We start from the raw sequence: 25,255 nt of genomic DNA on the forward strand, positions 1-25,255 counted from the left end.
TCATAAAAATCCTATTAATATGCTTCCAAACTCTAGCTTGATCCTTGCGATTATTGTACTATGTAAAGTGAGCTTCTATAAATCCAAGGTCTAATAATCCATTATTAAATAAAAAATACCAAAACTCTCTAACTCCGATCTTCTTTGAGGAACATTTACCACCTCTATGTTCTTTGGCCCACCAATATAGTTAAAATCACATGCAATCAACATTGGTAAACTTTAGTGAATTAGTTTAGAAGCTTCTACCCATAGCTTATGCCTTAGCTGATACTAAGGATATGCATGGACCACCATCAACACCCATGGGGATCTGCTAGGTTCACATATAACAAAGACAATTTGCTATGAACAATTATTAGAAGCATCAATTCTAACAATACCATGTTACCAAATACCAATAATACCTTCCTTTAAATGCTGGGACTCAACACAATAGGAACCCCAACCTGGAGGAAGGCATCACTAGGCTCGCTCCAAACTACGATAAAACAATCTAGATTCAGAGAACATATAAACATGAGGATTATGAAGCTGAATTAATTATTTAATAGCTAGAATAAAAGTAGGCATGCCAGTCCCCCTATAATTCCATAAAAAAACTTTCATTATGAAAGGTATCATGTAGAGGTATTCTCTTCAAAAAATCAAGCATTCTCTTTTTCATCTTCTAGATGTCCTTTCAAAGCACCTTTGAGCAAAACTATTGCTTGTTCGTCCTCATCAACTGCGCTCAATCTTCCGATGCTGAAAAGATTGTATGCCCATCAACCCCACTTTGATTCTTAAGCAAAGAAAATGACAAGATAAGCCCATCTAGAAGATCCAAAGAGAGTGAAAATTTAAATGCAATAATTATCACCTAAGAAGATCTAAGAGACCTAAAAGACAAAAGAACATACCCTCACTCTCACTCACTACTTTTATATTCTAAGAGGGATGATTGTATGCCCATCAATCCCTCTCCATCCATGTGTGAGGCCTTCCTCCTGCCCAAGTCCTTTTCTTTTCCAAAATATGGAGTTTCTTCCTCCCTATGACCGTAGACCACATTTACCAATACATTGTATATGGCTAAATGATATACATCTAGCAAATTAATCATTCAATTATTTATACACATCTCTATATAAATTAATATACAGTTTCTAGATTATTATGTTCACCAATACATAGTAGATATCCAAGTGATATATTCTCGATAGGTTTATGATACATACTTTAAACTTCTTTAACTACATACCAGTCGATGATATAATATACACCTTCAGACAAATTAAGATATATATATATATATAATTTCGAAAATATTATATTTACCTTTACACAATATATGTTCAAATAATATACGCTCGATAGATTTTTAATACATATTTTAAGCTTCTTTGATACATATTCAGCAGTGATCCGATACATACTTTCATATAAATTAATATACATCTAGATAAATTGATATATAATTTGGAAAATATCATGTTTACTAATACGCAGTACATATCCAAATAGTAAGCACTCAATGTGTTTCCAATACATATTTTAATTTTTTTGTTATACATGTCCAACAAGAACTGAATACATACCTCGAAGTAAATCAATATATAATTTTCAAAATATGATGTTCATCAATATATGTTCCATAACCATATGGTACATATTTGGAATGGATATCTTTATAAGATTCGAAGAAAAGGACTTGAAGAGGATAAAGACCTTATGGATGGTAAGGATGGTAATTTTAGTCAATCTATTGGATATTCGGTCTGACCCAATTAAAACTCGAGGCAAATATAGATTTTAGAAAAAAAAAAATCCATAGCAAATTTGGATTGGATATAGATAATAGTATGCCTTACTCTAAACCTAATCCGTTGCAACCTTAATCTAAATCCCCATTTAAACTATTTAAAAATTATAATTATTTTATAATGCTTATATGATATCCGATCCTTCTTATTTATCTGTTCCAACCTACATCTCTACCTAACCTGATCATCCGAAACAGATAGAAGGTGAGCATGAATATGGAGTTTTTGATTGCAGGATGAATATGGATATTGACTGATATGATCCATATCTGATCAATTGTCAACTCTAATGAATGGACGTAGATGGGAGGATGGCTTGATAAGAAAGAAAATAGGGATGCAGATAGACGGCTCATAAGTAACACTTCATGTATCTCCCCTTTTTTAAAACCGGACTAACTCGGTTACTGGGATGAGTCCCATCCCACTTTTAACTCTTCAATTCTCACTTTAAGAACGATGCAATAAAATACAAAGGCAAGAAAGAAGACCGGGCACACCAAAAGAATTTTTGTTCCCGCGGGAGTAGATTGTTTAGCCAGGAAAATGATGTTGCAGAGGTATTTATGGTACAAATAAACTAAGACGCTAACCAATAGTGAAAGGCATGTATTATGCATTCAGCCACAGAAACGGCACTATCAGCTTAGAAAGCATTCACCCAGTCAAATGCCACCATCTAGCCCAAGCAATCAACTACCTTTTCCCCCACTACTTCAGTGGTGTGATTGATGAGATGGTATGGAGGAGCGACCCCTCGAACCACCGATCCCATAGACCAGCGGGGAGTGGCACGCACTCGCTGGGGAATGAGTGGCGCTTGGAAGAAGCACTGCCCTTTTAATCCAAAACCAATCAAGGAACTGAAATCTTGTCACCATTCACCAAGCCTCCAGCTACTCAGCAAAGGCACAAAACCAAAAGCCAAAATCTATTTCCATTTAAATGCCTCGAATACCATCACAAGTTGAAAGATCACATGCATATAAATCAGGAACCTTAAAAAAAAAAAAAAAATAGCATTGACCTGTCATGAACAACAGAAAATTTGTAGCACAAAAGCAAACATTAACAGTCAAAGCCTAGTAAATGAGTCATATGAACTAGTTTCAAAATTTAAGCAAAAGATAAGCAAGAAACATCAACTCCCAGAAACCTAAGATTCCACTCTCTCGGCGTCTTCAAGAACAATTGCCTTAGTTGGCTTGGCAAGAAGGTCGGTGTACTCCTGGAATGGAGATTTGGTGAAGCGAGTCTCCCTCCAGAAGTCAGGAGTCAGAAACCCGTAAGTCTTCATCAGACAATCAAATGTAGCCTGCAAGCAATCAGCACAAGCATCATTAATTCATCATTAATGTGACATAGATTCACATAACAATTTTGGAAAGAAGTATCAACTAAGGAGCTCAAATAAAAAAGGTTAGACTGCAGATGTGTACTTGAGATACCAGGAAATGATCATAACTGAATGACACGTGAAAACGGAATGTTCCTACGTGTGACAAACAGAATAGAGAGCTAGTCCACACAAGCTCAAAAACAAGGACAAATACACTTTCATTTTTAGACATGCAAAATCAGGGTTGCCAAATTACCAGTATCACAACATGACTGCAATCTGATCGGAACCCTATCCCATCTCCATAGGCCTCTTGCTGCAAGACTATCCTTCCCTACAGTAATTTCCGACATCTCTTCCCAGTGACCTCTTACATTTAGCAATTTGGTAGATATCTGAGATCTCTTCCCAGCGGCTTCTTATGTTTAGCAATTTGGAAAATATTATGGTAATTTTAGCCCTTGCCAGCTCAAAGCACCAAATATACACACAAAAAAGGAGATCACTAACATAACCATTTTTCTCTTTTGAGACTAACAAATGAGACACCACCAACCATTTGAAAGAAATGTTGCGAGTTGCGAGAATGACATTGAAAACAATAGGCTATTTGCAGAATGGATTTGAATCCAAGTCCCATTTGAGAATAAAAACAGCACATATAACAGTAGTGGATGGTAAAGTAGGTTAAGATTGACCACTGATGCTTGTGCATCCTATATCCATTTAAAGAGGGTAATACATTACCAAAAAGATGAACGTGTACACAAGAAACAGTCAAACATGAAATTTAAAAAGGAAGGTATATTTAGTAGACACTCAAAACTGAAGATGACTATTAGGTAATCATGTAAACTACCTTGTGAGCAGGAAGGAAACTGTAGGAAGTACCATATTGAATTATTGAATCATGGTTAGGTTAAAGAGTGTGAATGTAGATCAAACAACTTGGCTGGTTTGTTGGTCGCAAAAAAGCTACCTTTTTATGATTGTACATCTCAATATATTTCCAATAAAAAAATACTTCTATAACTTTCTTAAAAAAACTCATGGAGATGCACATAACAAAAAATGTACAGTCATGCTGCTGAATCTTGTTTCTGAATTTTAAAGAATCTACAGTAGTTAAAAGGGATGAAGGATTTGTTCTTAGTCATGGTACTAAGAAATGAAACTCTACACAGCTCCTTGCATCTCTCTGCTTCCAAAGATGATGAAAAGCACACATATATTACTTCAAAGTTTTAGCAAATATTGGACATTGCATCAATATTTATTGTTAGATATCTGTGCTTTACATCAATAACCTTCATCATGACAAATAACAATAAAACAATCCCCTTAAGAACTCTCATGTCTAATGGGTTTTCATTGAGCAGCAAAAAAATTCAACTTTTAACAATGATTTACTGCTATCCAGAACTTCCTTTCAGATTTACATGGCTTTGAATCTAATTTGCAACCAAATTCAGGTCACAACACCTCTGAAAATTCTTAAGACAAACAGAGACTTAAAAATCACAGCATATGTTCAACATGATAGATGAAAATACTTGAGCCAATGGAATATTAATTCATGAAAAAAAAAACCAAGATAAACAAATAAATAAATAAATTCTTACTGCATCTTTATCCTCCTTGAGTTCTCAAATTTCCTAATATCCATGGATTACAGCATGCGAGGGTGCCGTACAGAATTGACCTTGCAAGTAAAAGACAGGCATGCCATACAGTGCACACTATCATACAGATCATGCTAGTTCACACTGAGCTGCATCAGAATGTAACGGGTCATGCAAGTTCAATATACACAGCATAAACCGTGCATGTAGGCTTAATATTTGCCCTTTAAAGACTAAAATCCTTGTTTTAGGGCTTTCATTGTTTCTTAATGGCTAGAAAGCTTGGATGCTTCAAATTGCATAGCATGTTCATACAGAATATCTATCGAACACTGATGTTTGTTAGACACTTCTAGGATGCCTGTTTGACGCTAATTGTTTTTCTTAATGTGAATGTCAAATACTCAAGTGTACTAAATTTCAAAATTTCAGAATAGACTTTAAATACTTTCTGCCTTTCTGGATATACCTGAGATACTTCTCAAAACCTCTAATGATAAAGAGGAGGGCTTTTTCTTTCTTCTTTGATGGTGAATGATGACCTTTTACCGATGAACGTTAATTTTGGAGTTTGTGATGTAAAAACTATTATGGAGTATGGATTATGATCCTATTAATTCAAGTGATTACTAAATGAATGGGACTTGTGGATATTGATGCTATTATGTATAGCGGGGACTATTTTATTTTGCTAACTCCCAATGCTTTGCAGATGTTATTTATTCATCATTTGACATATCATAGCCACATTGTGCCCTGTGTTTTCAAGATTTGCCACATTAATGTATTTGTATTGGGTTGTAGGCATATCCCATACCCATATCCGTGCATAGCTTATTGGCCTGGCTTTTTAAGTGTGAGGATAGCATTACCACTAGCCTGTCCTACATATCTAAGCCAAACTGAGGATCTCAGCCAGAAAATGAGCATGAACCATCATACATCAACAAATTTGGGCTACCACAACAAGATGAGAACATTCATTGCTATTTCTTCATTAGGAAGATCCAAATTTTTATTATTTCTTTCAAAGTTTAGATGGTTAAAATACACAGCTTATAGGATGAGGTTACATGGAGATTAACTTGTTCTATATTATTTGTCTAAATATATTAAGAACATTACTTTTGGGTTACACATTTTATTCATCCACTATCAATTATTTTACTTGTCCCAATTTTAGTTATTTAATAGTCCATCTCTGCCCATGTACTAATATGATATCGTTGCATACCTCATTACTTCAAAAATGAGTCAATATACATACATGTCATGATTATTGGAAGCAAGACTCTACACTACTAGTCTTTATTCTTTTTTTCAAAAAACAATTCTTAACCACTTAGCAAGACATTTAAATTGGCCTAAGCAGCAACAAAATAACCATGCATAACATAGACGATCCAAGAGTAGCACACCACTAAAGAAAGCCACACACTTTTGCATGCCAATCAATGCCATGCGCTAGATAGTGTTGCACATGGCATGTCTAGTTCAGGTACATGTTCAGCACAGACGCTTGAGAGCTTTGCCTCTTCACAGTAAACCCACTTAAGTAAAGGCCTTGGGTATCTGCAAAACAATTCTCGAAAGAAAGAAAATGAAAAGCTTCCTGTAATGACCCTAAGGCTGTGCAGCCAAGGAAGGTGACTTTCAACCACCAAACATCAGCTTGCATCCATGCACCTGCATGTTCACTACGATATAAGTTTTGGCAATTAAGATGCAGCCCTCACCACCTAAAGGTAGGTCAAAATATAAGAATAGGTTCACTATGACTTTCAATTTCAGCCCTCTTCTAACCCATTTGATCCTCCCATGGGTCCTCGCGCACGAAAGAAAAAGGAACATATAACTGACTTCATGCCTCTACCAAGTAACAGCAAAATTACATAGACAGCAACGGACTCATGCCTAACATTCAAATGAGCATCTCTCCCCTGCAGCCTTTTCGACATGAGTACTACAGTGATCAAAATCAAAAGCATATAACATTTATAATCATCTTAGTAGGAAGAACTCATCAATATGGCATAAAAAATAACGAATCAACTCCCAGAAATCTGAAACTCCATATGCCAAAACCAACTCAACAATTACTCAAAATAAACAAGAAGAACAGCGAACAGCTGGCTCCCTCGAAGAAGATACATCCACATAGATTGTAACAGTAAACAAAATAACTAAAGCAATGAGCAGAGTAACAAGAGAAATGATTCCAAATATAAATTTACAATTTTAATCATTTTTTGAATCTATTTATGCAAACACATGTAACAAAAAGAAAAATACATTAACCAACTCCTGCTAGATTTGGTTAAAACAACTTATAATACTGTTCCATCTAACGTACTTGCAATCGATCAAAACAGCAAATTAACAATTTCACATGATAATTAAGTAAAAAATAAAAGCATAACAAATTAAAAATACAAACCTTTTCGTAAACAGGAAAAAAAAGATAATTCTAATGGAAAGAAAAAGAAGAAAAACACGGACCTTGACGAAGTTGCCGAGAGTCTTGGTGGACCCGCGGGAGGAGGTGAAGACATCCTCGATCCCCGCGAACTGCAGCACCTTCTTGGGCACACGAGCAGCGACAATCCCAGCGCCACGGGGGGCGGGCACCATGCGAACGGTAACAGAGCCGCACTTGCCGGTGACCTTGCAGGGCACGGTGTGGGGCTTGCCGATCTTATTCCCCCAGTATCCCCGCCTGACGGGGATGATGGAGAGCTTGGCGAGGATGATGGCGCCCCGGATGGCGGTGGCAACCTCCTTGGAGCACTTGACGCCGAGGCCGACGTGGCCGTTGCCGTCGCCGACGACGACGAAGGCCTTGAAGCGGGTGCGCTGCCCGGCGCGGGTCTGCTTCTGGACGGGCATGATCTTCATCACTTCATCCTTGAGCTGGGGACCGAGGAGGGTGTCCACGATCTGGTGCTCCTTCACGGGGAGAGAGTGGAGGTAGATCTGCTCCAGGCTCTGGATCCGACCCTCCTTCACCAAACGCCCAAGCTTCGTCACGGGTACCCACTTCTCCTCCTCGTCGCGCCGACCCCCCCGGCGACCACCGCGGCGATCGCCGCGGCCGCGGCCGCGGTCGCCCCTGCCCCGGCTGAAGCCGCGGCCAAATCCGCCCCTGTCTCCGCCTCTTTCCGCCATGAATGACGATCTGTGGCTGAAAGAATTAGGGCACGTAGCTGGCAGCGATAGCGAGGGCGGCGGCAAGGAAGGTGAGGATAGAGGAGAGGTTGCTATTGGGGCTGGATTGGTTTATAGTTGTGATGGGATGGGAAGGGAACCCTAGGGTTTTGGTATTCTGATGACCACGCGGTCTGGTTACCCCTAGATCCGGTTGTTCATTTCTATCCCACATTCGATGGCTAAATCAATATGAGCATGCCTTATTATATAATACATTGTAGTAATAATAGCATGATAACTAATATTCTGTGTGCATGACAAGAGTATATTGCAAAGTTACATATTCTACGTTTTGTTGTATTATATACCGGTATTATATTTCATATTTCATAATGTTTATAAAAAAATCGTTCACATTATCATTTAATCACAAACAATTGATGCAATTTACATACTTATTATATATTATATTATTATATTTATATTTACATTTTAGGTAACATGTCATTATGAATTATATTTTCTAATACTATTATTTCATGATGTATGCAGTCAACTATTTTATTTAAATACCATCAGTTTTGTTTTAATTAAATATAATATTCAATTTACTACGTAAAACAAACTATATTTTGTTAAACAATGAATCTTAGACTTTGAATCCGGGCTTGGAAAAGTAAACTTTATACTTCTGCTAATGGAATACTGATTTATGAAAAGACATGTATGCAACAAATGCAGGGCACATAATTTGGTTTAGTGCACAAATATACTTAAAAGCTTGTTTTCAAATTCTGAACTTTGGTTAAACCAAAGTAAATTTTCAAAAACAGAGCTTTTTGGTGGCGATGTCATTTGCATTTTCTGGTTTTTTTCTTACAGAATAAGCTTATCATATTAATATATCAGGAAGCATGTTTATTTCATTAAATAAATTTTTTGAATCATTTTTTTTAAATAAAATAAAATACTTAAAAAATTATTAAAATAATACTAAGCTCAAATTATTTATAAAAATGCTGCTCGAAAAAAAGCCGTCCTTTCAAAAAGCAGCTTTCTTTACCAACTCACCAATCTGACCACCATCTAAGGATCAAATGGATCAGAGAAATGAGTCGCCTAGGACGGCTTTACAAGTCGCCCTTTGATAAGACGACTCTCTCCTTCTATATTATTTTAAGTTAATATCTTTATTTATTTTTCTCTTTATTAACTTTAAAATATAAATATAAATAAATACATATTTTCTATTTGGAATCAATAAAAATATCAGAAAAATTAAAATCTTTGAAAATAAGAAGTTAAAATTTAAATTTTAATTTATTTTTTTTCAAACTCGAAATTTTTAAAGCTTTTTTTCTTTAGAACGAATAGGTTAAAGGGTCTCAAAATTTATTAAAAATTATTTTGTAACTCACTAACATTCAAGGATCAATTACTGCTAATTTTGGTTTCAAAAAAAAATATATTATATATAGTCCTCCATATAAGTGCTAGTTTTTTTATTTAGAAAATTTTTAGGATGCGTAACGGCAGATAGACATAAATTGTGTCCAACTGACTTTAATAAATTTTAACAAGATAAGTTTGAATCAAACTATTTTGAATTAAACTTATCTTATCAAAATTTGTTGAAGCCAGATGGGCATAATTTGTGACTATCTGTCGTTACGAATTCTAAATATTTTCTAAATCAGAAAACTAGCACCTATGTGGAGAGCTATATAAAATATATATTTTTTGAAATTAAAATTAATGATAATTGATCTTTGGATGTTAGTAAGTCACAAAATAATTTTTAATAAATTTTAAGATCCTTTAACCTATTCGTTTTAAAGAAAGAAAGTTTTAGAAGTTTCGGGTTTAGAAAAAATTTGAACCACAACCCAAATTTTGACTTTTTATTCTTAAAAATTTTAATTTTTTTGATATTTTTATTGATTCCAAATAGAAGAGTATTTACTTATTTATATTTATATTTTAAAATTAATGAAGAGTAAAATAAATGAGGACATTAAACCCAAATTAATGTAAATAAAACACAGAAAGGAGAAAGTAAATAAAACATAGAAAAACACAAAAAGGAAAGAGTCGCCCTATTAAAGGATGACTTGTAAAGCCACCTTATCAAAGAGCGACTGTCACGCCCTCGATCCGAGATCGTGAATCGAGGGTCGCGGCAACCGCCGCATACTCATGAAGAACTCTCTCCATAAGCATGCAAGGCATCTCATCACGATATCAATACATCATAGCGGAATAAATTCAAATAATTATTATTCAACTGTAATTCAAATAATTAAATCAAATGTCTTACATCCAATAAAATTTTTCACTAAAACAATAAAGACAATAGATCTAAGTTCAATTAAGTGTTGACAATGCTAATCTCGCCTCTAAAAACTCTGTCCCAATATTTCTTCCCACGCTCGAAATTAATTATCTGAATCTGAAAAATAGAAGGAAAGGTAATGAGCTAGACAGCCCAGTAAGTAACAAGTATCTCTACCAGATATTTCAGATATTATATAATTTTCAAGAATAATACTGTAATTAAACATAAAAATATATTTCATGCTGATTTAATGCAAATCTAATATTTTTAAATATTCACATATAATAAATCATAAATCCGATTCGATTTTCAAAACACTCGAAACTCAACAGCCTCGACTATGACCAACGTTTAACCCCCATTGGCGGGGTCCACAGAATACCAGCGCATAACCCCCACTGGCAGGATCCAGAAATACCAGCGCACAACCCCCACTGACAGGGTCCACAAATACCAGCGCACAACCCCCACTGGCAGGGTCCACAAAGCACCAACGTATAATCCCCATTGGCGGGACCCACTGAAACATAGTTAGGCTGAGAGCATAAATCCGATCTATATCAAAACACTTAGTACCACAATATATATCATAATCTTTCACTAAACATGTGCATAAATCGATATACCATAACATTTTAAAAGCACTTTTCTTTCAAAACATAATTTCATAAATCATGCATAATTTCAGAGAATAATTATTTATTTTCAGAATAAATATGGAATATCTCGAGAAGATGATTCATTACTTACCTTCCACGAAGTACTGAATGAACAGATCGACTAACTTCTAGGAGATTCTTCCGTGCCTATTATCCAAAATTATATTTTTACATTAATTTAATTCAAAATTAAATCTAACAAATCCCAAAATTAAAATCTCGCTTAAAATCAGACTCGTCTCTAAACTCGATCAGAATCATCAGATGAGACCTCCCACTACGCTAATCCTAGAGGAATAACTTTAGAGAGAGAAAAATTCATCAAGAGAGAGAAATATTCTAGAGAGAGAAAATTCTAGAGAGAGAAAGTAGAGAGAGAAAGTCCAATTCCAGAGAGAGAAAGTCAGGGTTCAGTCTGAAAGAAGAGAGAGAAGAGAGAGAAACTCTCTCTCTCATCAATTTCATTATTTATTTATTTATTTATTTATTTATTTATTTGTTCATACATATATATATATATATAAATATATATATATATATATTTATTATTATTATTATTATTATTTTCTTTTCTTTTCTTTTCTTTTCTTTTCTTTTCTTTTCTTTTTCTTCTTTTCTTCTTTTTCTTCTTTTTCTTTCCTTTTCTTTTCTTTTTTTTTTCTTCTTCTTCTTTTTCTTCTTTTTTTTTTTCTTCTTTTTTTCTTCTTTCTCTTTTCTTTTTCTTCTTTTTCTTTTTCTTTTTCTTCTTTTCTTCTCGGTTCTTCCCGCACCGGAACAGGGGACCGGCGTCCCCTCGGCCTTGACCGGCCGTTCGGGCCACGGCCGCCGCGGCGGAGGCCGACGGCCGACGGGAATCACTCCCCCGGTCACGGAGGAGGGTGGCCGGCGATCAATTTCCGATCGCCGGCGCCGGAGATTTCAAGGAAAATAAGCCAAAAAACAAAGTCTGTTCCCGACCAAAAATCGGCGACGCTCGTCGCCGGCCACCGCGCACAAACGCACGGGGGAAAGAGGAAGGAAGGGAGGAAAAAGTGAAAGACTTACCATGACCTCCTGGGACCTCGTCGGAGAGAAAACACGGCGAGGAACCAACTGCGCCCGCGACTCTTCTTCGGGAAAATCGGAGAGAAAGAGGGGAAGAAAAGACCGATGAATCGATTCTAAAGAGAGGGGGTCTTCTTATAGGAATTCCTAGGACTCCGAGGGGTCTTAGGAGTTCGATCTTTGCTCGGATTTCGCCGGAGAAGGAGACTCCTATCGGGAGTCTTCTTCTCGGTTTAGAATTCCTCTGTTTTTTTTTTTTTTTTTTTTTCTGTTTAGGCTTTTGTGGGCTGAAAAGAGTTTTGGGCTATAACATTCTTCACCCCTAAAAAGAAATTTCGTCCTCGAAATTTTTCATACATGTTACCATTGTATTGGAAGCCTGTGGATTCTGTTGAGTAAGCGCATAAACTCTTCCCTGGGTTTTTGAAATCTGTCCGCCACCCTTATGTTGTCCCTCATGAGTTCTTTGGCCAACTTGATTTTCAGTATTTAGCGGGCAGCTAGCAATTTTATGATCCTTCTGTCCACATTTGAAACAAGCACCGGTATTCCAATAACAATCTTTGTCTGCATGATTTTTGCCACATCTGGAGCATGGCTCGCCATCAATCTGTTGAGTCTTATTGTCTACTGTTCCCTTGGCTGATCTTTTGATGTTTTTATTATTCTGCCCTTGTATATCATTTGATCTTGCTCTCTTTCTTTGCCTTCTTTTCCTTTCCATGCGTTCTGCATTGACTTCCCTTTCAATTATCAGTGCTTTGTTTACCACATCTGCATAAGTTGTCAATTTCTATGGAACCACTTGTTTTCGAATCTCAGTTCTCAGTCCCATCTCAAACTTGTGAACACGTTCTTGCTCACCATCCACTAATCTCGGAGCAAATTTTGCTAACTTTGTAAATTTTGCTTCATATTCAGTCACACTCATACCCTTTTGCTTCAAATAAATAAACTCTTGCTCTTTCTGGATCCTTATACTCCGAGAAAAATACTGATCATAAAATGCAATCCGAAACCTTTCCCAGGTAAGCATTTCGCCGTCTTGTTCATGCTTGCGCTGTAGTCGCTGACACCAATTGTATGCTTCTCCTTGTAGTAAATAAGCTGCATATCGAATCTTTTCTTCATCAAGACACTCTTGGACAGCGAAAGCCTTCTCCATCTCCATTATCCAGTTGTCAGCCTCCAAAGGTTCAGTAGTCCCCTTGAAAGCTGGAGGAGCAAGCTTTTTAAATTCTGAAATGTTGTTCCGTTGTACTGGTTGCTCTCCATGTTGTGGTGGTGGATGCTGATGTTGTTGTGTATCTCGTTGTATCTGCTGTTGTTCAAACATTTGCTGCTGTATTTGTTGTTGCACTTGTACCATCATGATTAGGGTCTGCATTAACTGAGCCATATCTGGTTCTTGACGTGCTCTCGAAGCACTCCCATTAGGATCTACGACTCCCTCCTCCTGAGGGGTGCCACTGGTCAGATGGAGAGTGCTACCATCCCGTGGTTGTGATGTCTCTCTTGCAATTCCTTGAGTAGTTCTTGTCATTCTACGGGGAGGCATGGTAACCTTGTAGTAGTAAAACCTTATTAGATTCATTTATCTATTTGTTAGGATGGGTTTATTATGATGCTCATATTCTAACGTCCCAATATTCCTAATGTTTACCCACCTACACTCATACTATATCAAATTCTATGTGTCATAATTTATCCACTTATGCTCTGATACCATATTAATTGTCACGCCCCCGATCCGAGATCGTGAATCGAGGGTCGCGGCAACCGCCGCATACTCATGAAGAACTCTCTCCATAAGCATGCAAGGCATCTCATCACGATATCAATGCATCATAGCGGAATAAATTTAAATAATTATTATTCAACTGTAATTCAAATAATTAAATCAAATGTCTTACATCCAATAAAATTTTTTACTAAAACAATAAAGACAATAGATCTAAGTTCAATTAAGTGTTGACAATGCTAATCTCGCCTCTAAAAACTCTGTCCCAATATTTCTTCCCACGCTCGAAATTAATTATCTGAATCTGAAAAATAGAAGAAAAGGTAATGAGCTAGACAGCCCAGTAAGTAACAAGTATCTCTACCAGATATTTCAGATATTATATAATTTTCAAGAACAATGCTGCAATTAAACATAAAAATATATTTCATGCTGATTTAATGCAAATTTAATATTTTCAAATATTCACATATAATAAATCATAAATCCGATTCGATTTTCAAAACACTCGAAACTCAACAGCCTCGACTATGACCAACGTTTAACCCCCATTGGCGGGGTCCACAGAATACCAGCGCACAACCCCCACTGGCAGGGTCCAGAAATACCAGCGCACAACCCCCACTGGCAGGGTCCACAAATACCAACGTATAATCCCCATTGACGGGGCCCACTGAAACATAGTTAGGCTGAGAGCATAAATCTGATCTATATCAAAACACTTAGTACCACAATATATATCATAATCTTTCACTAAACATGTGCATAAATCGATATACCATAACATTTTAAAAGCATTTTTCTTTCAAAACATAATTTCATAAATCATGCATAATTTCAGAGAATAATTATTTATTTTCAGAATAAATATGGAATATCTCGAGAAGATGATTCATTACTTACCTTCCACGAAGTACTGAATGAACAGATCGACTAACTTCTAGGAGATTCTTCCGTGCCTATTATCCAAAATTATATTTTTACATTAATTTAATTCAAAATTAAATCTAACAAATCCCAAAATTAAAATCTCGCTTAAAATCAGACTCGTCTCTAAACTCGATCAGAATCATCAGATGAGACCTCCCACTACGCTAATCCTAGAGGAATAACTTTAGAGAGAGAGGAATTCATCAAGAGAGAGAAATATTCTAGAGAGAGAAAATTCTAGAGAGAGAAAGTAGAGAGAGAAAGTCCAATTCCAGAGAGAGAAAGTCAGGGTTCAGTCTGAAAGAAGAGAGAGAAGAGAGAGAAACTCTCTCTCTCATCAATTTCATTTTTTATTTATTTATTTATTTATTTATTTATTTATTTGTTCATACATATATATATATATATATTTATTATTATTATTATTATTATTATTATTTTCTTTTCTTTTCTTTTCTTTTCTTTTTCTTCTTTTCTTCTTTTTCTTCTTTTTCTTTCCTTTTCTTTTCTTTTTTTTTTCTTCTTCTTCTTTTTCTTCTTTTTTTTTTTTTCTTCTTTTTTTCTTCTTTCTCTTTTCTTTTTCTTCTTTTTCTTTTTCTTTTTTTTTTCTTCTTTTCTTCTCGGTTCTTCCCGCACCGGAACAGGGGACCGGTGTCCCCTCGGCCTTGACCGGCCGTTCGGGCCACGGCCGCCGCGGCGGAGGCCGGCGGTCGACGGGAATCACTCCCCCGATCACGGAGGAGGGTGGCCGGCGATCAATTTCCGATCGCCGGCGCCGGAGATTTCAAGGAAAATAAGCCAAAAAACAGAGTCTGTTCCCGACCAAAAATCGATGACGCTCGTCGCCGGCCACCGCGCACAAACGCATGGGGGAAAGAGGAAGGAAGGGAGGAAAAAGTGAAGGACTTACCACGACCTCCTGGGACCTCGTCGGAGAGAAAACACGGCGAGGAACCAACTGCGCCCGCGGCTCTTCTTCGGGAAAATCGGAGAGAAAGAGGGGAAGAAAAGACCGATGAATCGATTCTAAAGAGAGGGGGTCTTCTTATAGGAATTCCTAGGACTCCGAGGGGTCTTAGGAGTTCGATCTTTGCTCGGATTTCGTCGGAGAAGGAGACTCCTATCGGGAGTCTTCTTCTCGGTTTAGAATTCCTCTATTTTTTTTTTTTTTTTTTCTGTTTGGACTTTTGTGGGCTGAAAAGAGTTTTGGGCTATAACAGCGACTCATTTCTCTAATCCATCTGGCCTCTAGCTGTTGGTCAGATTGGTGAGTTGACAAAGAAAGTCATCCTTTGAAAGGACGATTTTTTTCTGAGCAGAATTTTCGTAAATAGTTTGAGCTCTTTATTATTTTGATAATTTTTTTAAAATTAATCGTAAATGGGTCAAAAATTTGAAAAAAAAAGAATGGGAGAGAAAGTATTAATTTTCTCTTATATGGTAATTTTTTTTATAAAAGAAAGGGGAAAAAAAGAAGAGAAATTGAGAGAATATAAATCCTCTCAAATCTATAATTTTTTCTCCTCCAAATCGGACGAAATTGCATAGAAAGGAATTGAGAATTAGTGAATCTTTTATAATTCTTATTTTATCATTTTAGTAATGAAGATCAAAATTAATATTACATTTCAATTCTAAGGCTTACTTTAAATCTCCCACCTAAGTCTCCCATCTGATTGAACTCTTATAGATGGAAAAAAATCAATGAAAATAAAAAGAAAGATGAAAAAAATTAAAAGATAATTTTTTTTTTATTTTTTTTGGATTTATTGGATTCCTTTTAAGGATATAATAGTAAAAGAAGGTTGTAATATTTTTTTTCTTTTTCTTTTTTCTTTGCTTCCAATCAAGAAAGGCAGAAATAATTTTCTTTTCTTTCTTTAAACTTTCAATTAAGAAGAAAGAAATATACTTTTTTTTTTTTTTTTTTTTTTCTTACTAATATTTTTTTTTTCTTTTCCAAACGCGCAACCAAGGCATTAAGAATGTTAACAGTCTCTTGGATGAATGTAGTAAAGCAGGCTACTATGAACTATAAAACGTAGTCGTTGCTATCAGATAACTAATTATAGCTTTACTTCTCATCCAAAACAGCATCATACTTTGCACTCAATGTGTGTACTGGAAGCAAAATCGGTTTGCAATTATTATAGTAGTTAGGAAATTCATCATTGATACGTTTTTAACCCCAAGATATTGAGTTTGTTTCATGGGCTTGCGGATAAGATTACATATTAGTTAATCTTGGATTTGAAGACTAGTGAAAAGCTAGAAGTTTATAGTTCGTCGGAGTCCCTTAATATGGTATAGTTTCAAAAAATACATATATATATTTTTAATTTACAATTACTTTTTCAAATATATAAATTTATGACATACTTAAGCAAAAATAATATATATCACCTTCATTAATATGAATCAGACTCCACAATTTAAAAAACTCCACAATAAAATTTGTTTAGACCGATGATATAATTGAACAAAATATAAGTTTTCATTTTTTTTCCTAGAATTAATTATTTAAATGACAATTTTAGTGCTACCATTTTAAGTTTGTTTCTAGACTTCTCTTGTATCATCTATGTAGTCTTTTGATATTAAATCATAAATTCCATTATTAAATATTTTATGTAACATGTAGCTTTGGAACTCTTATATTATTATGATTGTCCTTCCATTTTCATTATAAATAAATTTATTTTTTAAATAACTCACCAAACATGTTTTTTTTTTCCAAACCCTGTGTCACACTCCCAACTGAAAGGCACATAACGAGGAACATGATAATCCACCATAAACACGCAGGATAGGGTTTCACAAGCATGCAATGCAACAAGATGTCAATAATATACTAAAATGATCAAAATAATATTCATAATTTAAGATCCACTAATTCAAATTTTAAAACAAAATATTCATAGCTTCCATACTCAAATAACTACATTCATAATCTACATATTTCTACATAAAGTAGCATAGAGAGGGTTCTACAAAATTTGGAAGATTGGTTTGAGGTAGCTAACTAGATCCTTGCTTGAATCTCACAATCCAACTCCTGTCCTTTTTCCTTTATATCTTGAGCTCTATAAAAACATAGGAATCAAAAAAATGAACTATATAACCAAGACATAATCAAAGAAATCAAGCAACTGTAATCAATATAAACGCTTGATACAATAATTAGTATAACAATATAATGTTCATAATTAGAGTAATACTTATAGCTCTATAACATAAATATAACTATTCAAACCAAAAACTCATATATATTTAGAAGTATTTTAGAACACATACCAAAATCAAAATGATTATACTAAAATTTTTAAGAATATCTTATGATTGTACCTTTCAAAAGCATTCTATTAACTCATTAGTCTGTACAACTACGGCCACATATACTCTATGACAAAATTCAGAGTACAGCATTTAACCCCTACTGTGTAGGTCCATAGTACCACATTAAATTTTGATGGAGTAGATCCATAGTACCGCATTTAAATCCTATGGAATAGGTCCCATATTATCAAGTTCCGAAACAATCCTGCCAATTGCCAACATACATATGACAGGTTCTAATTGTTAAGAAATATGTCCTAAAATCAATCGTTGGATGATTGTGCTCTTTATAATTTATATATGAATTATAAATTAATAAAAATTATTTGACATAATTCATCACAAAGTGTACATCTTTCTTATTAGAATTCTTATGTTATGATAAAGTCCTTAGAACTATATGACAACCGATAAAGAAGGATTTATCAAATAGTTCTTAAAATTATTTGCGACCAAATGATATATCATTAAAGAATGATGATGTTTATTGAGTGTAGGTCGTTGTGTATTATATAGGTTGGTTATCTTCATAATCAAGGAGTGTGGAGACACTGGTATGGAATACAGATGAGATATAGGAGTACATCATTACTGAACAAGTGACTCACCTGTGGAGTACTCTACTGTCAAAAGTAGCTCGCAAAAAATATGGACATAAGTATCTTTCTGATTTGAGATCACTACGGTGACTTATAAGCAACTCACTATGCTTTGGTGTCGGACTACCTGTATTTCTAATACGGTGACAGAGGGCTACTGGGTACAGTCAAGTACTTGAGAAGTTTGTGAGTGGATCAAGATAGGATTAACTCCTTCGTATTTCAGGAGTTGATGCATCACTATATTTTAATTGAGTAAGACCTCGGTTAGGGCAATCTATATGATATGTTACAGGATTTGAAAAAGATTGAAATACAATGTGGATGACTAATCAGGTTGACAGTTAAACTCAAGATCGTCATGAGTATTCAAAGTCAAAGGGATGAATTTTGCGGTAATCATATTTTTAGATTCTTGAGTATTGTCTTACAAATATTCGACCTATCCGAACGTCGGGAACCATTGCTAGTGAAGGATCATGTGGCGCATCGGATCAGTTCGGATCAGAGGCAGCAGAATTCAAAAATTTTTCGATCCAATATAGCATGCAAGACATAGATCTAAATCAAATTAATAACTATTTATATTAGCATATAAATATAAAACAACATGCAAATGATATGAGGTGATCTTATCACCATACATGGGTGACGATCTCCATGTTTGATGATCCGATGATCTTCGAGGTTCACTATGGAGCCGCACACATATCCGACCTCTACAAATATCCACTCGAGCTTGATATAGGATGCCTTCTCCTCGACCAATCCACCTACTCTTAGGCAGAATTGCAAGTTTCTTGATGAGATTCAAATTTGATCATCGACAGGACTCTGATCAGTCCCTGATCGTAGCCTTTTCGACTCTTCGCATAGAATAGATGGAGTTTAACACTTTGAACCCACCAGATGGCTCATCCAACATCCTTGGATGTGGCAGAGGGATAGATATCAGAGATAGAAGAGGGAGGAGGTGTGGAAAGGAGGAAGAGAGGCGTGAGAAATGATCTATTGGCTGTAACTCCTTTGGTCGACCAAAAAGAATCTCTTTTTATAGAAATCTGATCAGATCATATGCCTTAAAACAGAAGGACTCTCGTAGGTCCACCCCAATATGATTTCTCTCTTGTTTTGTCGCACAAAATTAATAAGAAATTCAGATTGGCATGAAAATAAGATAAGATTGTTGTCGCCTCATTCCGATCCACCTCCGATTCGAATTCAAATGATTTTAAATTTGAAGTTAAATTCAAATCTGAATTTGAATTCAAAGAAGATCAAATCTCTTGTCCTCATCCACTAGTGCATGAGGCTTATCCCTCTCTTTCTCCCTTATCTGATTTGGACGACACATGCATGGATCCAATCCACATCGGTGTGCCCCATTACTTGGCCGAACAGCATTGGGTGGTGCCAACATTTGGCGCCCCCACAAATCTAACCTAATTTGATCAAATTCAAACTTGGATGAGCCAACATTTAGAACTCAATTGGAGCTTGTACCAAATTGATTAAATCCTGTCTAATAAGATCCAAAATTAAGGAGGAGAAAATGGGTTTAACCATATGCTAGTATGGTTTCCTTAAACCCAAAGCTAGAACTCAATAGCTCCTAACCCAATTAGACTGCACTTAGCCTAATTGTGCAATCCAAGATCAAAATCCTTATTTATGTGATCCTATAGGTCTAATTCTATTTGATAGTGAGATATGTTATGATCTCTATCATCAACATCATTGAAACTCTTTTCGATTGATTGAAACTCTTTCCAATTCAATCAATTAGAATGATTGATCATTGAAATAATTCTAATTAGTCTCATAATTTACTAGTGACATCTAGCAGTATGTAGTAGCAATCCAACAAAATTGAAGAATGAACCTCTAGGTGCAGTTATTGTGTGATTTGGTTCTTCTATCATGAATTCCAATAGAATCAAGGTCAAGATAAACTCATCAAATCTCATATCTGTCATATGATAGAATCAATCGATTCGAGTCTAATGTGAAACCCAACAGAAACTCTTTTCTATCTTTCACACTGCCATGGTCATGAGTTTTTGAACTCAATCTCATTATCTACATAGGACTGCTCCTCCTCTACTGAGATCGATAGATTTCATCTTGATGAAATCTAATTCTTACAATAAATATACTATAACCAATATACACCTCAAGACTCTGTATGGCTAGAAGATCAAGTTATGGTGTCGTCAAACTACAACACCCTCAAGGTGAACTGCAAATGTACCTCAGGTCAGAGAACTAAACACACAACCGCAGTAATGAACATGTCACTGACGAGAAGGTAGATATCCTTGTGACTGTTTGTAAATGGTCACGCTCAGTACCCTTGTTCTTAACAAGCATCTGTATTTTTATTTTAGTATCTCCACACCATAGATTCAAGACTTATCTATCTGAAAGAAACAATCGTACATCAATCTTTCAGATCGATCATCATTCTCATGATGATCTTACGATTGAGAGCAATTTATGAGTTAACTAAGATTAGCACATGTCTCAAATTCTCAACTCTTTGAGAATATGTGTTATCTTACCCATTAACCCAATGGATGATCCACAAATATTATTAAATATAATGTGAATAAAAATAATCTAATTTTATTAATATCAAAGTTAAATTACAAATTATATCCTAAAAGTATTTTACAAGTGTCAGCCAATCTGACTTCTAGAGCATACATTTAATACACTCCCACTTGACCTAAAGCTAATTGACTACAAATCTAAGTCCCATCTTCTCAAGATAGGCTTTAGTCTTTTGCTGGCTCAACGGCTTCATCAATGGGTCAGCCACATTATTCGCGGTGTCGACTTTCTTTATCTCGATGTATCCTTTCTTGAGGTAATCACAGATGAGGTGGAATTGCTATTCGATATGCTTGAATTTTTGGTGAGACCACAGCTCCTTAGCTAGGGTTATGGCACCGTTGTTGTCACAGTAGAAAGGGATGGCATCTGATGGCATCACTTTAAGTTCTGCAACAAATTTCTTAAATTAGAATGCCTTCGATGTGGCGATGTATTCTACTTCCATGGTGGAGTCTGCAATCACAGTCTGCTTGAAATTTTTCTAGCTGACAATGCCACCATGGCACAAGAAAATATTTTTTGATATCGATTTTTAATCATCGATATCAGACATGAAGTCTGAATCAGTATACTCCTGCATCTTCAGTTCTCCATTCCCAAAGATCAGAAACATATCCTTGTCCTTCTCAAGTACTTTAAGGATATACTTCATAGAAGTCCAATATTCTTCTCCTAAATTCGACTGATATCTGCTTGTGACACTCACAGTATGAGCGATGTTAGATCATGTACAAAGCATGGCATACATGAGGCTCCCTATAGCCGAAGCATAAGAGATTTTGCTCATGCATTCAATCTCTTCCGGTGTGTTGGGGCACATCTTTTTGGAGAGATGAATGCAATATTTGAAGGGTACAAAATTTCTCTTGGAGTTCTCCATGCTGAATTTTTTCAGCACCTCCTCAATATACATCTTCTGTGATAGTCCTAGCATCCTCCTAGATTTATCTCTATAGATCTTTATCCCCAAAATGAAGGATGCCTCTTCTAGGTCTTTCATAGAAAACTCTTTAGACAACCACATCTTGATTGAGGTCAACATAAAAATATCATTTTCAATCAAAAGAATGTCATCCACATATAATACGAGAAAAGTGGCAGCACTCCCACTGACCTTCTTGAATACACATGGCTCCTCCTTATTCTTAATGAAACTAAATGATTTGATTACATCATTAAACCGAGCATTCCAGCTTTGAGATGCTTGTTTTAGTCCATAAATTAATTTTTGCAGTTTGCAAACCTTACGATCACCATCACTGGAAGTAAAATCAAGTGGCTATTCCATATAGATATCTTACTTAAGACATCCATTCAGAAAAGCCATTTTCACATCCATTTGCCATATTTCGTAATTGAAATATACTGCAATAGCAAGCAATGTGCGGATAGACTTAAGCATGGCTACAGATGAGAAAATTTTCTGATAGTCAATGCCTTCATGCTGGCTATACCCTTTCACCACAAGCCTAGTCTTAAAGGTCTCTACCTTTCATCTGTACCTATCTTTCTCTTGAAGATCTATTTACACCTAATAGGAACAATATCTTCAGATGGATCTATCAAGGTCCAAACTTGATTTGAGTGCATTCAGACAATTTCTGACTTCATTGCCTCTAACCACTTCTCGGAGTCGATATATGATATCTCTTCGTTATAGATCTTGGGGTCATCTCCATATATCCTATTTTTTGTAAAAAATATTTTCTCTACATCCTCTAAAATAATACCTAAATATCTTTCAAGAGGACAAAAAACCCTACTAGACTTATGAGGTGGAGAAAAATATATGTGGATGGGCTCAGACTGAACTAGTTTCCTCAGATTCCAAAGCTCATTGCTCTTTGCAGACTTTCCCCTCAAAACTAATCTGTCTTTCCATGCCTCAATCTTGAATGAACTATTTTTTAAGAAAAACTGCATGTCGACTCATAATCACATTGTGGTCTTTCAAAAGATAAAAATAATATCCTAACAACTCTTTAGGATATCCAATAAAATGAGCCCTAAAGGACCTAGATTCTAATTTGTCCATTTTGTTATTATTTAACATGGCCCGGATAATCTCAAATCTTGAGATGACTCAGACTTAGTTTCTTACCATGCCATATCTCATATGGTGTGGTAGGAACAATTTTAGATTGAACCCTATTCAGTATATATATGGCAGTCAAAATAGAATGTCCTCAAAGAAAATCAAAAAAGTTTGTGAAACTCATCATGGAACAGATCATATCTAATAAGATCCGATTTCTTCATTCTGAAATTTCATTGAGTTGAGGCATTCCAAGCAGAGTCCACTGAGATAATTCTATGTTCCTTGAGATATTTAATTTTTTTTTTACTAAGGTACTCATCTCCTCGATCTGATCGAAGAGCTTTAAGAGGCTTTTCGGTTTATTTTTTCACTTCATGTCTGAATTCTTTGAACTTTTCAAAAGCTTCAGAATTGTGACGCATAAGGTATACATATCCAAATTATAAAAAATTATCGATAAAGATAATGAAGTAGACAAAATCTCCTCTGACCAGCACATCGAATGGGCTGTAAACATTAGAATGCACTAGTACAAAAAACTCTATGATTCTTTTCCCATGTCCCACAAAGGGTAGCTTGGTCATTTTGTCTTGAAGGCATGATTCAGAGATCAGATATGACTTGAAAGTCAACATACTCAATAGTCTGATTTTCTCCAATCTATTAATACTGTCTTCTGCAATGTGACCTAGCCTTAGATGCCATAAGTACTTTTCGTTCACATTATCTCTAGGACGTTTGAAACCTATAGCATTCACATTTTGCTCGACACAATGAACAAAAATATCAACATGTAACTGAAAAAGATCATTGATAAAGAAACCATTTCTAACTTTATTATTTCTTAAATAAATAGTATAATAATCCTTAAAGAAACTAATTATATAGTCTTCCTGTATTAAGCAAGATACAGAAATCAAATTTCTGCTCATGATAGGTACAAAGTAACAGTTTCTCAAAATTAAAATATCTCCGATGATAATCGTAGAGGATAAATTTTCATGGCCACAGTAGCAACATTTGCTCCATTTTCAATGTGTAGGATCATTTCTCCATCCCTTAACTTCCTGCTATTCTCAAGATCCTGCAAAGAAGTACACAAATAAATACTAGATCTAGAGTCAAGCACCCAACTAAATACAGAAGAAACTGTCAAATTTGTTTTTATAACGAGCAAACCTCCAGAAGGTCCATCCTTCTTATTTTTCTTTCAGGATCATCAGGTAAGCTGGATAGTTTCACTTTCAATGGCCGTCATTATCACAGTGGAAACACTTTCCCTTTTCGATAGTATTTTTCTTTGGAACCTCTTGTTGGATTCTGATGATGCAGTAAAATATGATTTTTAAAATTTTTTACATGCATTCAACTATTGAAAATAAACTTTAATAATTAAAATATGACTACCAGAATACAAACCCTAGGAACTCCTTGATAATGACAATCAAACAATTCCAGTATATATATTAATGAGAGATTAGAAGTCATATACCAAACATGAAGATGAAGATTTGGTAATAGAATGATCTCCATAAGGCTCCAAAGTAGAAGCCCTCCAATGGTGATCCACATGGGACAGATCAGGGTCCTTCCCAATTTGACGTAGTGCTGTAGCCATCTTCATAAATCCACTGCCGATCATCCTTCTCAAGAATGGATTACACCAGTACTAGTATGCCTTCGAATCCTCCACTAGGACCATACTAGGAACCATTCTTTACAAGACTCATCACCTAAATTAGGTTTAGAACTCCAACACTTAGAAAATCCAAACCCTAGGACAAGCAACCTTTTGCTTTCCATTTCTCTCTTATCTTCTTTTCTATTTTTCTTTCTCTCTTTTTTTTGTCTTTTTTTTTTTGAATTTTTTCTATCTTTTCTTTCTCATTCTCACACCTAACAACCAAAGAAAATTCTTTTTTTATCACATAAGAGGCATCCCTTTTATAAGGAATAAAAGGGCACCATCAAGGGATGCCAACTATTGGCATCACTTGGTTTTCTCCAATGAATCAATTCCTAATAAAGGAGTTTGTTAGGTATT

At 35.4% G+C, this 25,255-nt stretch overlaps 1 protein-coding gene across 1 annotated transcript; it reads right to left on the minus strand.

Moving 5' to 3' along the window:
* Positions 1-2,852: 2,852 nt before the first annotated feature.
* On the minus strand, positions 2,853-8,025 carry LOC105033140 (uncharacterized). The gene is made up of 2 exons (XM_010907816.4): positions 7,266-8,025; positions 2,853-3,120 (listed from the first exon to the last, which is right to left on the minus strand). The coding sequence occupies exons 1-2, from the start codon at positions 7,929-7,931 to the stop codon at positions 2,962-2,964; spliced, it is 825 nt and encodes a 274-aa protein (XP_010906118.1). The 5' UTR covers positions 7,932-8,025; the 3' UTR covers positions 2,853-2,961.
* Positions 8,026-25,255: the final 17,230 nt, after the last annotated feature.

The sequence above is a fragment of the Elaeis guineensis genome, chromosome 13, assembly GCF_000442705.2.
Source record: "Elaeis guineensis isolate ETL-2024a chromosome 13, EG11, whole genome shotgun sequence".
NCBI classification, from domain to species: Eukaryota; Viridiplantae; Streptophyta; class Magnoliopsida; order Arecales; family Arecaceae; genus Elaeis; species Elaeis guineensis.

Bases quoted from the DNA above. Each gene is read 5' to 3' on its own strand.
- LOC105033140 (XM_010907816.4), bottom strand. From the start codon at position 7,931: ATGGCGGAAAGAGGCGGAGACAGGGGCGGATTTGGCCGCGGCTTCAGC. The intron at 3,121-7,265 runs GTCCGTGTTTTT...GATTGCTTGCAG, and splicing joins CTCTCGGCAACTTCGTCAAG to GCTACATTTGATTGTCTGAT.